The sequence below is a fragment of the Ptychodera flava genome, chromosome 7, assembly GCF_041260155.1.
Source record: "Ptychodera flava strain L36383 chromosome 7, AS_Pfla_20210202, whole genome shotgun sequence".
Taxonomy (NCBI): Eukaryota; Metazoa; Hemichordata; class Enteropneusta; family Ptychoderidae; genus Ptychodera; species Ptychodera flava.
Window position 1 is genome coordinate 9838066 of NC_091934.1, and position 15226 is coordinate 9853291.

The following is a 15226-nucleotide window of genomic DNA, read 5'->3' on the forward strand; positions in this document are numbered from 1 at the left end:
TATATATATATATATATATATATATATATATATATATATATATATATATATATATATATATATATATATTCATCATCGAAACATATCAAACAATAAGTGGAGTACAGCCTAGTGTTTTTGTCACTATCTTCTTTGCTGGGTGGGTATGTACCCGGCCGCCGGTTGCGAGTTATAATCCATTCGAAAAGTACTGAATTTGAGAGAAATTTACTTTGACAAGCAATGTGTGAGGTCTGTGTCTAAATTTTCAACGATAATTCAATCAATATCGTGAGCTTGCTCGGTTTACAGCGCGTCTGAAGGCTACGTCCGAATAAAATCGAGTTCTTCATAAACACACTATCAGCTGGGAACTAAAGCACATTCCGCAAAACAACGGTTTGAAGGGATACACGGATCATGGGCACAAAGTACATGTACATGGGCTTGAAGATTCACACACGGTTACCAACGAATTCAGCAAGATCTGCAGGGGATCATATTTACGAGCTGTAAGTCTTGGTCTGTTTATATGAAAGCACACTGATCTTTGACATCAGCAAACGTCGGTACGAACTCCAGAGCGTTTTAGCGTTTGTCACGAGCTACAACATTTTTTACTTAAAGCGCTCCAGAGAAATTTCATGCAAAGGTGTTTGTATATATATATATATATATATATATATATATATATATATATATATATATATATATATATATATATATATATATATATATATATATATATATATATATATATCCCTGACAGTATGTAGAGATTTATGTAATCGAATCCTGGCATTTTATTTCAACGAAGGGCTGATAACTGACCTGCAGACAAACGCCCTCGTTGTTCTAAATACTATGCGACTCAAACTTCATTGGAATTTAACAAATCAATAAAAGCTTGCTTAATTTATGATATAGATTGCGTGGTTGAAGTAGATTGGGAATCAGATTTATTTTCTGTAGCAGTTCATCAAGATCCTGAATCCTGAATAATTATTAATTGTCGTATTCGTATACATATTCTTGCACGGATATCAACAACAACAATAACAGTCTAAAGGCTAAGTGTGTTTCCAAGCCTCGAATGTGTCTCCAAATCTAGTTTAAGGGTGCAACGTAAGACTTATTTATCATATGAAAATATCAATATATTAGAGTCACCTTTTCATCGAATGGTTAACTAGACATGGAGTTCAAGTTTCAATTTAGCTTTTTATCTTACCTTCTTTTCAGCAATGTCTTGAGTTCCTCCGAGGTAATAGTCACGACTTGGCATACTCGGCGTCGCCTGGTCAATCTGTTAAGCATTTAGGAAGCAAATCTTAAAAATTTTGACCGCAACGTAGGAGAGAAAGGTTTTCTGTACATGTAAAAATTAAGGTAGGCATACTTTGTTTCCAGTTTGAACTGACAAAAAAATTAGCCTTTTATCCTACAGTGAGAACTTGTGTGCGCATAAGAGCGAAAGATAACGAACTTTTTCGAGACATTGTAAAATTAGTATGTTCAATGTGTTTCCGTTTTCTCGATAGCATATTCGTATTACTTTATCACTTTGCCCATGACTTCCTATGTTAGAGCTAAAGGGACGACTCTAAAGGCCGCGACATTGCACCTCACAGCTTGTTTTGTGAGTTGAAGTGCGCATCTGCTATTCAGAAGCAGACACAATGCACTGCATTGTGTATAATATGCGCATTTAAACGGTCTCTGCAAGAATCTCTTCTGTCGACTGTGAGACTCTTTTGATGTGACAATGTCACTCTGACCAATGATCACGTGACTAAAGAACCTGAATGGTGGTACCCTTGCTCTCATCACCTAACGTTTCATCTCTGGCTTCACCAATCTTCTTAGCAACATGATCTCGTAGTTCACAAGGCAAGTTTTTGAGGATCAGTTCAAAAGCATGCCTGTCAATCATAGTCAGCTGCTACATGGGAAGGAGACGGTTTGCTCTTGACAGCGACTGTCTCTTTTAAAACTGATTTTTAAGTTGGAAGCACCATCATTTTGTGGCTGTTGCTGGCACGTGAGTGTCTTCCTCCTGTCTAAGAATGATGATTTCGTAAACCTTGTTACCTCTTTTCCTTAGTATGTCTAGACATCTAATCTAAATAATGTTAGATCGATTGTTTGATGTCCCCTGCACAACAAAAGTTTATTAAATCGAAAGTTTTTACAAGGCCTCAGTAAAATTGAAGGTAGGGGGAGGCCATGTTCAACAAATTCAGTAAAGGGGGAGGGTCATTTTTGAGGCAAAGGAATTGGGAAGACAACATTACAAACAATGGACATGCTGAAAACTCCCTATTCTATGGCGAGAGAATATTTTACAGTGGCACTTTGGATCACAAATGACACGGACTCAATCACTGCCAGCCAGTATTTGCGCCAATGTGATAACTAAAAGCCTGTACGTCAAAAATATGAAATGTTGTCGTCGACTGAACAACGAAATCTAACTTAATATGTCAATCAACACACTGTCAAGGATGGTAAACTCGTTGGACGGTTCAAAGGTCTCAAAAATGGCGCGATAGGAACCGAAATGGGACCGTATATCATCAGGAGTATGTCACTCGCTTATAAAGAAATATATATTATTAAATCATTATTATATGTATGCATAAAGTACTCAAAGACGTGCAAATACATGATTACATGCATACGCAGATACGAAAATAGACTCTTTAAAGTAAGCGTAAGTTCTTTTTACCTGTTTGGTGTATATGAATTTATAAATTACAAAACTCCCATCACGTGAACAAGCCTACAAAGCTAAATTGATGACTATCGAACTTTGAAGAATTCACATACCTGGAGCAGATGTCTTGAAGATTCCTTGCTGTCCGTGGTGACGTAAGTGTTGATGAGGAAGCTGCTTCCGATGTCGCGAAGGAGCTTTGACATCAAGTGTTCAAAGTTGAACGTATCCGGGTTCCAGTTACCGCCAGGGTTGTTCCCTAACACTGGCCATCCACCGTAGCTGTCAAGTACCGCTATCAATGGCTGTGCGCCTCGTTGCTCTATATCATCTGAAAAAATATCCATTGTATATAATGATATGTTAAATACACTGGGATTCTATATTTGAACCTTGTGCGTAGTGCACTGTAACAAACTGCAAATTAGTGATGCAGCCAGTGTTTAGAGCCTGAAACATTCATCACAAAATTCCTTTTGTCGTTCATCTCCTATACAAATACGGAATTGTACTTGCTTTTTCAGACTTCTCATGTCATGTGAGCTTAATTTGCATGTCAGATGATTATAGGACAGATTCATGTTATTTTAGCATAGTTGTACACCAATGTCGTCCACATCCTAGCGTTGTCTTGTAACTGTATGCTTGTCCCTCAGCGTTAGCAGCGTTAGTGTTAGTAGGTCGAATAATAACTGTAATTTATGCAAATTGATGAACGCGACTTTGTGTGTAGTGATGTGTGGCTGTATGTTCTAAGTGTAACAAGAAATGGAAATTCATATTTATAAGTATGCGTTTAGTAGACCATAAAGTCCAATGTTGAACTGAATTGTACAGTGTGTTCTTTGTCGAGTTCAAATCATGTCTCAGTTGACGGTACTGCGATTCAGTACAACAACAAAAGCAAATGATTTCTGTATTGCGTTTCTTTTCATATTGCTTATTATATACACCATTATTTATATGAATTTGTTTGCCAGATGAATGGAAAAACCAGAAAAACTGAAAATCAAGCAAAAGGCAATAAAAAGTATTGGTTTCATAATTATATTTACCGAGTTTCATGCAAGCCTTAAAATTGTTCTTGGTGTTCGCTATTGCGGGTATATCTGAATCATTAGCGGGACTGGATAACAGTTCTGAAAAACAAACAAACAATCATTCATAGGATGAGACTAAAACTGTAAAAAGTACACCTGTAAGAAGGAGGGTGCGTTGACGCGACCGTTAAATCATAATTTGTCAGATAAAAATTGCAAATGTTAGTTATTTGTGGAAAGCGCACAGGTTTGCTGAAACACACTGTCAGGGTTATGGCACATTGAACATCTGACTATCTTGTACTTGAATGCGATCTAAAAGGGGGCGTTAGTTGTAACTTTTGATAGTATTTCGTCAACTTTTGTTCACAAGACAAACACAGTGTCTCCTTCCTCTCCTTGAAGTATGTCGACACATAGATTATTAGCTCTGCAACGTTTGCCATCATGTAAGCTTACAGTATACTTAGTTTTGCTCGTGCATAGTAACAGATGCATCATGGGAACATACCTAAGAGCATAGTAGTGACTTTCTCTTTGATTTCTGCGAACATGTCGTATCGGGATTTCTCTTTGGGAATCTCGTTATTCTTAACCCACGTGCCGCAGGCATAGTCATAGAAATCATCGCACGGGTCTACAGACAAGTCCATTCTACTGCGCATGTCTTCAGCTGGCATACGTAAAAAGGGGTGAGAAAAAAAACACAGATATAGTTTGTCGTTGTTACAATATTTCGTGTAAATTGAAGCAGATATGCAGCTTCATTACATTCCATTGTAACATATTATACAAGTTGTACTGTATCGTATCGCACCTAACAGAATGTAATACTATTATAACTGTACAGTTCAGTATACTTTTGAGGCAAACTTCATCATCATCATCACCATCATCATCATCATCATCATCACCTTAGAAATCAGTATCATCATCTTCATCATATCGCCATCATCAACAACATCACTATCATCGCTGTCGTCATCTCATCATCATCATCATCATCATCATCATCATCGTCGTCGTCGTCGTCGTCGTCGTCATGTCCTTGTCGTCGTCATCATCGTCGTTCATCCACGTTAATATCAGCTGTCCAAGACATCACCATTAACACCAGTTTCTTTGACAGAAAGTACCCTCTCGTTTGCAACAAAGTTTCGCAAGAGTCAATTCGATTTTCTTGCAGTTATAAAAAGTTGGTCGAAGTTAACCCAATCAACCATGCTCGGTACTTACCAATCTGTATGCAGTGATCTGTAAGACAGTATCGACGAGATGAACTATCATGGTCGTTCTGGTCCGAAAAGTCGTCAACTGTAAAACAGTGGGACAAAGGCGATGTTATGGAAATACGTTAGCATCAAAATTTGATTCACTCTTCCCCTATGTGTATAGCATAGATAGATAGATAGATAGATAGATAGATAGATAGATAGATAGATAGATAGATCGATAGATCGATAGATAGATAGATAGATAGATAGATAGATAGATAGATAGATAGATAGATAGATAGATAGATAGATAGATAGATAGATCAAAATTCCACGTTATGTCTACACGATATAGAATGTAAGGCCTATCATCAAACTTTGAGTCGCTCTCCAGTCGTGTAGACACTGTAGTAGATTACTTGATAAATAAAATCAATGGCTACCAAGTTATGTGTACAAGATCTCGAAAGTATGTGCTACACGTGATCTTGAATAGTGTGTGGTTTCTTGATAGTTGAATGACGCCACTGGCGATATTTGTGAAAATAAACCATGGATTCTTACCTAATATAATTGTTACGCATTTTAAATCAATAGTACAAAATACGCTTCATCAATTATGTGACAATAGAACAGTTATGATGATACACTAGCAAATCTGTGAGTGACGAGATGTTTTGTTTAACCTTCAGTTCGGTTGTAACGTGTATTCTTCCATTCCGCGTCGTTTGCTCGAGTCGGGATCGGACATCTGTTGATAATTCAGTTTGATGGGTCAGCTCATTGGGTGAGTGCGCTACAGCTCAGATCTCAAAATTTATGGAACATGGCTTCTTACGGGCCACAACAAATAATGGTATTCCTACGTACGTTTGTACCCATGCATTCCATTACAGATACTCATACCATTCTAAAAAGTTTATGAAGGTTCAATGAAACATCATGCCACGTTCTGCAGTCAATCATATTAATTATTCCGTGTGCTTATAAATTGGATCCGATAAATGCACTGAGCGAGAGAGAGAGAGAGAGAGAGAGAGAGAGAGAGAGAGAGAGAGAGAGAGAGAGAGAGAGGAGAGAGAGAGAGAGAGGAGAGAGAGAGGAGAGAGAGAGAGAGAGAGAGAGAGAGAGAGAGAGAGAGAGAGAGAGAGAGAGAGACAGACAGACAGACAGACAGACAGACGGGGAAGAGAAGGGCGGCAAGACCGGACGGAAATAATAGGCAGAAAAGGGACAGACGAAGACACGAACAGGCAGAGAGGAACAGAAAGGCAAAGAGACAGACCCAGAGGAGATCGATGCAGACTAATGGACAGACAGAGTCAGAGACAGCATAGAAATATTATAACCCGTTTAAATGAACTAGAGTCTCCGTCACCATCACAGAACCTTATACATGTCTAAGTGCATTGAGGTCGTAGAATACAACGCCACTTCTGACCTGTGGGATTGACACGCGGTCGTCACTTAAGCTCTGGTGGAAACCACAGGATGATCCGTTCTACTTTGAAACATAAATCAACCAAAACGAGACGTAAGCTGGAGTAAAGTTTCATCTTGATAAACTTTCAAACATCATCCGCGAGATGACAAGTAAGATCTCTTCTATCCGTGCTCTACCCTTCGTATTGATTTCATAAATCATTTATTAACTTTTTCGGACGCCGAAGTCAATTCTCACTGTGTTCGGGAAAAACTCTTTGAGTGCTTATATTGTGCTGATAAACGACAGAAACACGTTCCAATAAATTATTAATTTTACATATGACCCCAGTAAGTATCCTCGCTATGGACAGTACACTACAAGTTGCAGCGCGAATAATTTCTCCGGATTGCAGAAAAGATGTTTTGACATCTTTACATTTTGTATCTTTCATTCATCAAATGAGAACCATTGTGCTGATTGTTGTCGGATCATCGCCAATATCACAACCACTACCACCACCACCACCACAACAACCACCACCACCACCACCACCATCATCATCATCATCATCATCATCATCATCATCATCATCACCACCATCATCATCATCATCATCATCATCATCATCATCATCATCACCACCACCATCACCACTATTACCATCATCATCAACTCCACGCCATCATCATTATTTCATCGGAAAACTTGCAAAGAATCACCGTGTAGATTTACATTCTGAATCATTTCTAATACATCTACATTCGAAATCGTCCATTTGTACTTTGAATAGACCAGATGCCCTGGACTTGTCCAATCAATATTTTCTCAACGTTTGTTGTCGTCGTTCGGCACAGAGTGAATGACAGTCAAGGCTTCATTTTTGTACAATGGCAAACTAAGCAATTACTGTCGCGTACAAGCTGTGCACAGCAGTACAGACTTGGTAAATTTTCGTCGTTTCCAACTATAATGAAATTTTAGTTTGACGAATTTCACAACGTAAACACATCGAAGACTATTAAGAAGACCGCGATGTGGACGGACAGCTCTATAACACGGTCTAAATATTTACGGAAACGACGCCTGGTATCCTGCTACCGGTGTCGTCTTTTCTGGAAGTATCGTATAAATACTTGCCAAGCGTTGAACACAAAGAGTCAAACTTTAAACGCATGGAAAATGTTCTGTGTGAAGGTCACAACAAGCGTAACACTCGCGGCAGTAAATACTGGCAGCGTTTTCGCTGGGGAAGACACCTAACGTAAAACGCCTTGCAGTCTCGTAAAATAGTCCATTAAAACCACAACTAAAGAAACCACACGATGAAAGGCAACAATGGGTTTGGTAAACAAGTCCTGTCTCCTGTTGTAACCATTCCCGTGTTTGTCCTCCCTGGATATGCAGACTTTAAAGGCGTGTTCTCGCAAAGAGACTTCCAGTAAAACTATATTTGCTGTCAGTACGTTATACATAACTGCTCATATGCGTATCTCCATACGTTACTCTGAAAACATTGGTCGAGTCTAGATACAGCGTTGCATCTGTTCTCGCCAGCGGGTCCATGCAAGAGCAAATATCAAATGCATTGTAGTTTTGACACAGGTTTACGCCATGGAAAATGTTTCTCTGGTTCATGACATTTGGCAAAACTGATCCAACGGTGCAATAATTTTTTTTTTTATTTTACAGTGTTCCTCAACCAACTGTGCGAAACTGTTAGTACAACATTCCTTTTTTAACTGGCCGCAATTATACTTCCTTGTTAGCATATATATGTATGGAGGTAAGGCAGCTAAGCACATTAAACCTTTAATTTTAATAACTATATGATATCGTGCATCATATTGATTTTTTGTGTTTTCTGTTATCGGTTTGTTTGTCATTACAATGGCGAGGATTTTAGAGAAAGCACTTATGAAGGGCACATAGCAAACGACGTTTAGATCTCTCAAGGTAATGTTAGCGTTGGACTGAAATACAGATTTTTAAACCAAATTGTCATGCGCAAAACCAAGTCTCATACATATCAAGTCCATTAATTAAAGCCTTTGATGATTTACTTAAATATTCTTGTTTGAACTGTTTCAGAACTTCTACCGTTATTTTCTAGTTTGCAAGTTACCTTGAACTCGACACTGTTCTATAACATATCTGATGACTGATCTATCCGACACTTCTACGATTTCTTAAACGTCTCCTCCTGAGAAGATTGACACTCTGCAGCCAACATGTAAATCTTCACCTATTTCAAAATCTACAATACTCCTTAAACTTTTTCTTTCGAACTCACAACTGATTAACTGCCAAACTTTATGTTCTGTCTCTTTTCGACATTTCCCGGATGGCAAAATGCAAACAATCTTGCTCTGGGTCAGTGATAGGAGACATTGGCTTTGCCAGGTAAGAGATATTTTTTGCAGGAGAAAACATTGGCTGGAACTGCCATACCTATTGTGTATTTCGAAAGTTGTTATGTACAGAGTTGGTCGAGTGGGTAAATAAAAGCGGCGAGAATTATCAAAATCATGACGCATGACGTATGACCCATCTGATCATGTAACCAAAATAAGCATACAACTGGCCAATTAATTAAACTTTGTAAAATCATGACCCACACACGCACACTGTTACCGACATCTCGACCACAAAAAACACACGTTTCATGGTGAAAATTTCTAAGACCACAGAACTACACGAAGCGGCAGTCTGAGTGCAATAGAGCCTAGCATAGGTCAATGCCATGTAAGCTTTTTTCTCAAATGTTGAACTTGTATTGGAAATGTCTCGACTGATAAACAACTTTGTTAATTTGCAGTATTCATGGTATTCAGAGGAGGCTCTAGGGTACAAGGTCGGTCTTTGTGGATGTGTTTTCAAACCGTATTCAACGGTTACCTGACACTGGGCTTTTTTTTCTGCAGAAGCGACTACAATTGAACATGACAGAGTAGATAGTTGTTAAATCTCTCCGTGACCGATGATGCTAAGGCATACGCAGGTCGAGTCATCGCCATTACTGAGGAATAGGAATGTAGTTTTTAGAGTTCTTCTATACTAACTTTTTCTGTTGCCATTAAACACACATAAGGTTAATCAATACCAACACTTTGGTGTTATCTATCGAATAGTGCATTGTTTTGAATACCAGAAATAAAAGATAATGCTTACGCACAGTGTTGAAGAGAGAGAGAGAGAGAGAGAGAGAGAGAGAGAGAGAGAGAGAGAGAGAGAGAGAGAGAGAGAGAGAGGAGAGAGAGAGAGAGAGAGGGGAGAGAGAGAGAGAGAGAGAGAGAGAGAGAGAGATGCGCCTTGATCAAACACATTCACAGGATCCTTAAAAACTTTGTAAACGTATCTACCATTCGTTGCCTTACCTTCATTATCATACTCCTCTGTACTCCGTAACACCGCTCTGGTATTTACGTTATCTGTCATGCACAGCAGCAAACAGCTGATAAGTAAGACGGCGGACTGGAGGGTCATGTTTTACGCTTCTATGGCAGCTTGTCAGCTATGGACGACGGATAGAAATAAGCGTCAGCTAGTCAAAGCATGGATGACTGGTACTGCCAAACATTGGAGCAAAGTGTGCAGTGAGGCACTTTTCAACCAGACCCCCTGAATACGCTGCTTTGGGTCTAATATGCTTTTAATACGTCATAGATACGTCAAGGGCGATTAGTGATAATGCGCACACCACATGTCAATCGTGATTACGCATTGGAGATAGATCAGGACTTTACCAGAAGTGTCACCCAAACAACTGATATAGGGTAGTGCGACGATCATAAACGTGGCTGCAAGTTTTTAACGGTGCGACATGCACTAGACTGCAACGGTCAACCGTCGCGTTTACCGCAAGTTCCGTCGCTTTTGCAATCAAGGTCGAAGAGGTTGACAGCAAAACCGCGAGGGGCAATATACGTTTACTCTGAACGAGGCTGGTAAATCCAAACCTTCTCAAAACTCTGTGGTTGACTTCTGATACCTGTGAAAACCGGACTCCCCCATGCAGAAAGCACAGACTAGGGTTTTTTATCGCATGAGGTTTAAAAGATCGCAATGAAGGGTGTTGAAAGCACATTGGAGGAAGACATATCAGAATTCTAGTACCGCTAAAAGTTATGTTTTACCATGAGTAGGCTGTTTTGGAAATGGGTAACAATTTAAAGTTAATTAACGGAATAATAGACAGGAAGTGCGTACGCAAGTGCCACTGTTTCGTTGTGGTATTAACATGATTAAGTATATGTTAAACACGGGAAACCGTCAACTGAAAGACGGCTCGTTGATGTAACAATGGTGTTGTGATTCACAATCTCTCGGTGTATCTGCGTAAACATATTATATCACAGTCATTAAATCTTTTGTGAACACATGCACCCAGGCCAGGACCCTGCAATTTTCGAACTCTGAAAAACAATATAGTTGTAAATAGCGCTTTATAATGTGAAGACGAGGGGACGCATGATCCACATGGATGAAAACACACGGCAGCTACCGAACCGTTTTAAAAAAGTTGGTTTTGCCTTCATGATCTGGGGAAGCGTGCCGTTGTCTGCGCGATTCGACACCAATAAAGGCATGTACAGCGAAATGTTCTGTGCGCTAACTGTCGCCAACTGTTCGCTATCAATCATTGCCGGACAGCGGTGATCGAACGCATGTGTTTGCCCTTGTTGGGTCGAGAGCACTTGTTCCATCGTTTGATGCTTATGTAGGTCGAAGCCCTATGAGGTATCTTACAGCCAAAGCGTCGGTGTATGGACGCACAGTGAGTATTTTGGAAGGCCCCCTTTTTTCTCAATATCATGCGGTCTCAAGTCTTCTCTGAGAAACCTACCTTTGACGGGTTCGTTGATTCCTGAAGTACACAAGAAAAGCACGCCGTGTGAGGTGCCCTATTCTGTGTCGTTCACTCTACCGAATTGTCTTGAAATAAATCAAGTTTGCAAGTCGTTCGGTACCAGTATGCTACGGTCGCCAGCCAGTCAAGATAGGACAGGAGCATTAAGCATTCTGCAAGACTTTGAGCTTTGACAAAGTTTACTCAGAGCCAGGTCAGTTATTATTGTCGTTTCGAAGTCACCAGCAACGAGACCTACGCCTGCTGTAAAAATAACACCAAGAATTAAAAAGAATCATAGCTAGCAAAGCATATGAACTCTTTCTAAAGGTGAACAAATCGCATCTATCGATATAGTCATTTCACTCCAACGAGATTCACACTTTTTATTGGGGATCAAACGGGGACCATGATTCACTCATTTTCCTGTGTCGTACAACAAATACATTTTCCGTGTGGCCGAATACTCTATCATGTCATAAGGTAATCAGAAAGGGTCAGAGATAGACAATAGCAAAACAAAATAGCTTCACACAGCCTTCGACTTTGATTTTATTAAAGGTGTCCACTTTATATCTGAAAAGTTAGCTTCGCCTTGTAAGATATAAACATCTCAATCATACTTGGATTGGAACAGCAGTATATTCCAGATAGTAGACGCCGCGAAATTTAAAGACAAAATTTTGCTAAAACTTCCGTAAGACAACATTGAAACATTCCTTTCGATATCAAGAATAATGATCAGGGGTCAAAATCTGGTACTAAACTCAATGTCCCGATGCTTAAAATTCAAAATGGCTGCCATCTCTGTATTAACTCTATAGGGGGGGAAATCAAGTTTTGGATTTTTCACAAAAGTAAGCCTATGAAAACTGTTTTTTCTTGGTGAGCTTCGGAGTGAGCCCAACAAGTGATAAAGGTATGATAAAAGTTTGAGAAATGGAATATCTGTCCCAAAAACACCGCTACAACTAGAGAGGGACCACGTGAATTTGTTCAAGTCAACTATTCAAAATAGACACCACACATTGCAAACAGTCAACTACATAGGTTTGTTAGAGAGCTTACAAATTCTCACTTTGTTGTAGACAGGGAAAAATAATACTTTTTAGCTTACAAATTCTCACTTTGTTGTAGACAGGGAAAAATAATACTTTTTAGCTTACAAATTCTCACTTTGTTGCAGAAAGGGAAACATAACACTTTTTCACATATTTTCACGAGATTCTTCTTTCATCCCTTCGTTAAGATACGTTTCAACTATGGACAAAAGTTGCAGGGGATTTCACCGCGCGTTAAAAGTCACGTGACATCTGATGACAGATAACATTTCTGTGAAATCGATGGTGTCGTGATGTCGTGATCCCCTCTGATGGCATGGCATTGTGGGCTGATTTATTTCTGGTTGTGAGATGATAGCTCCAGGCTCGATGTCAACAATTTGCATCTCTAAAGATAGTGTTGTGCATTTACCAAACACACAAACGCATACCCTAGCGTGGTTTTTACTGTGGCTTTTGAAAATGACGATTTCCACTTACTGAATGGTATACAAAAAATGTCAACATGACTTCTGCATATTAAATCACGGTAATTGCGGAAACATTGACGATGCTGATGAGATTAAAACTGTGCTCAAACGTAATCACGGAAATAAGATGGTTCTCGAGACAATGCCTGTATTGTGTGCATGCAAGTTTCCATTTGTCTTCACGTCTAAAATGACGTCATTAACACACGGACAACCATAGACATTTGAGAGGTGTTGCAGGAGAACTACTGTCTCAGTGATGTTCATGGATGCTTACAAGATTCAACGATATGTAATTCACATGAGAAAAGTAGAGCTATGTATTGCAGGACAATGTCGTCAGTGATCATTTATTTGAAAAGAAAATCAAAGCACATGAACGAGTAAAGAGGGAAGCAAACAAACAAATGCCCATTCAGGTTTTGTTTTGGAATTTCAATGTCATTGTCCATATTTACCGCCGACGAATTGCCCTAGATATATTTTCTGTTGTTGTTGTTGTTGTTGTTGTTGTTGTTGTTGTTGTTGTTGTTGTTATAATTGTTCATCACCATCTTAAATATAACAGCTTTTCCATCCAGTTTCCATATTTTGCAGTATGAATATAAAAGAACCTCGATTTTGACAACGACGAATTTAGCGGGACGGATCAAGATGATTCATAATGCGCTTCTTTGTGACCATCGGTGTTCAGTAATGGCGGAACCCAGAAAACTTGCCGTGGGGTACAAAGACGCCAGGAAAGCTGGAAAAAAGTGATAAACTCACTCGGAAATCACATCTCAAATTTGACACAGTTTCAGATGGCGCCAAAATTGCATGACCATGAAAGTTTCTACATCAACAGAGACTTATAGTTGTTTTAATGGTACGGCATGCATTCTCGCTGGCTGCCTCCATGTAATTATGAACCCCATAAAAAGACATAAAACTATCCTTTGGCGTCCATTCAGACGATGAATTCGTCGCCAATATAACAACAGTCGTCAAAAATATTAGCACCAGAACTCTTTCGAACAAACTTTTGTCGTAAACAACTGACCTTGACAGCTCCAGCTTCATCGTAATTTACTTGGAAAGCACTGTTGCGCTGTCTTCGTGATTTGATCCGCAATCAACTCTCCGGGACTGTGACATCGTCATCGGGTTCTTTTATTACTCATCGTTTGCCAGGGCAGGGCTGGTGTTCCAGAATGAGTTGGTATCCTTCGCGGGAGGGAACTCTGGGGGCTGTCGTATTTTTAGCTTTGATGCGAGCGAGGCCCTAGACAGGGAAGTTCAGTAATCTCTTATCGGAACAGCACTTATAACAATGATGTGACAACGATTTCTTACTTCTTATCTCTACCCAGCGTTTTTACGCTACCCGTATAAAACTTTATAAAAAGTTATGTAAACCTCGTTTAATTTATGTTAAGATTATATCCTCAGAAGATGGGCTTGGGTATTCGCACAGCATGTTAACCATGGCAACTGTGAATGTGATAGAAAGTCACAACGTCACTACAATCCGTGTGAAACGTCATTACTTATGCGATTCGTTGCTCTTCTAGCATGTGAGCCTTTTAACCAAACTGGAGCAAGCTGGAACAACACTATTCTGTGGAATACAAATTCTCAGTAATGATTTCAGGTTATACAAATCACTGCATGAATACATGATGGCAAAACAAGAACAAGCATTAACATTCTTGCTTTATGAAATTACCCTCAGGGCTCGCCACCAAACTCTGGCCAGCAGCCACCGTGACCCTGGCCAACAACCCTCAAGGATTACAATGAAGGGTTATATGAAATTTTAAAACTATGTGCTGTATTGAGGGATAGTTTAACTGTACGTTCATAATAAGTTTTAGAATGGTGGAGGCTCAAAGGCTACAAGAGGAAGCTCTTCAAGGAAGTATATATAGAGAGCAGATTCACCGGTATCTGTCAGCCTAAAACCATCTTCGCAATTGCGCCCTCAATCGATTGGCGTCGCACCATAATACTTATTTGTCAGGCTGAGATGAAGTAAAGTAATAAACTGCATATATAACCTCATGCATACTCTGATTCTGAGTGAGATAAAATTCCTGGCAATGTTAGGGTTGCAACGTATGTATGTATGTATGTATGTATGTATGTATGTATGTATGTATGTATGTATGTATGTATGTATGTATGTATGTATGTATGTATGTATGTATGTATGTATGTATGTATGTATGTATGTATGTATGTATGTATGTATGTATGTATGTATGTATGTATGTATGTATGTATGTACTCGCTATTTCTTATCAGGCGAAGCACAAATGAAGACTGTATGTCAGAGCACATATACACTTTGGTTCCATTCTTCCGGTGGACGACGATGCTCACAACCAGAACATAAAATTTGCCAGAGGGCACTAGCTGTGCGCTGCATGAACAAGATATACGTGTGAATGTAGTCATGTCAAAGACCAAGCTCTTATGTTTAAAAAAAATTA

At 39.3% G+C, this 15226-nt stretch overlaps 1 protein-coding gene across 2 annotated transcripts in view; it reads right to left on the minus strand.

Moving 5' to 3' along the window:
• The window catches only part of LOC139136741 (neprilysin-1-like), a 27507-nt gene extending 13523 nt beyond the window's left edge, over nt 1-13984 (minus strand). The window contains exons 1-8 of one of the 2 annotated variants that reach the window (XM_070704556.1): nt 13795-13984; nt 11219-11485; nt 9750-9886; nt 4972-5049; nt 4247-4408; nt 3751-3834; nt 2809-3026; nt 1211-1285 (exon numbers count right to left, since the gene is read on the minus strand). In XM_070704556.1, coding sequence (XP_070560657.1) covers nt 1211-1285; nt 2809-3026; nt 3751-3834; nt 4247-4408; nt 4972-5049; nt 9750-9858 — 726 coding nt within the window. In that variant the 5' untranslated portion in view covers nt 9859-9886; nt 11219-11485; nt 13795-13984. The remainder of the gene's footprint in view (nt 1-1210; nt 1286-2808; nt 3027-3750; nt 3835-4246; nt 4409-4971; nt 5050-9749; nt 9887-11218; nt 11486-13794) is intronic. The other variant, XM_070704557.1, reaches the window with a different exon arrangement.
• Nucleotides 13985-15226: the final 1242 nt, after the last annotated feature.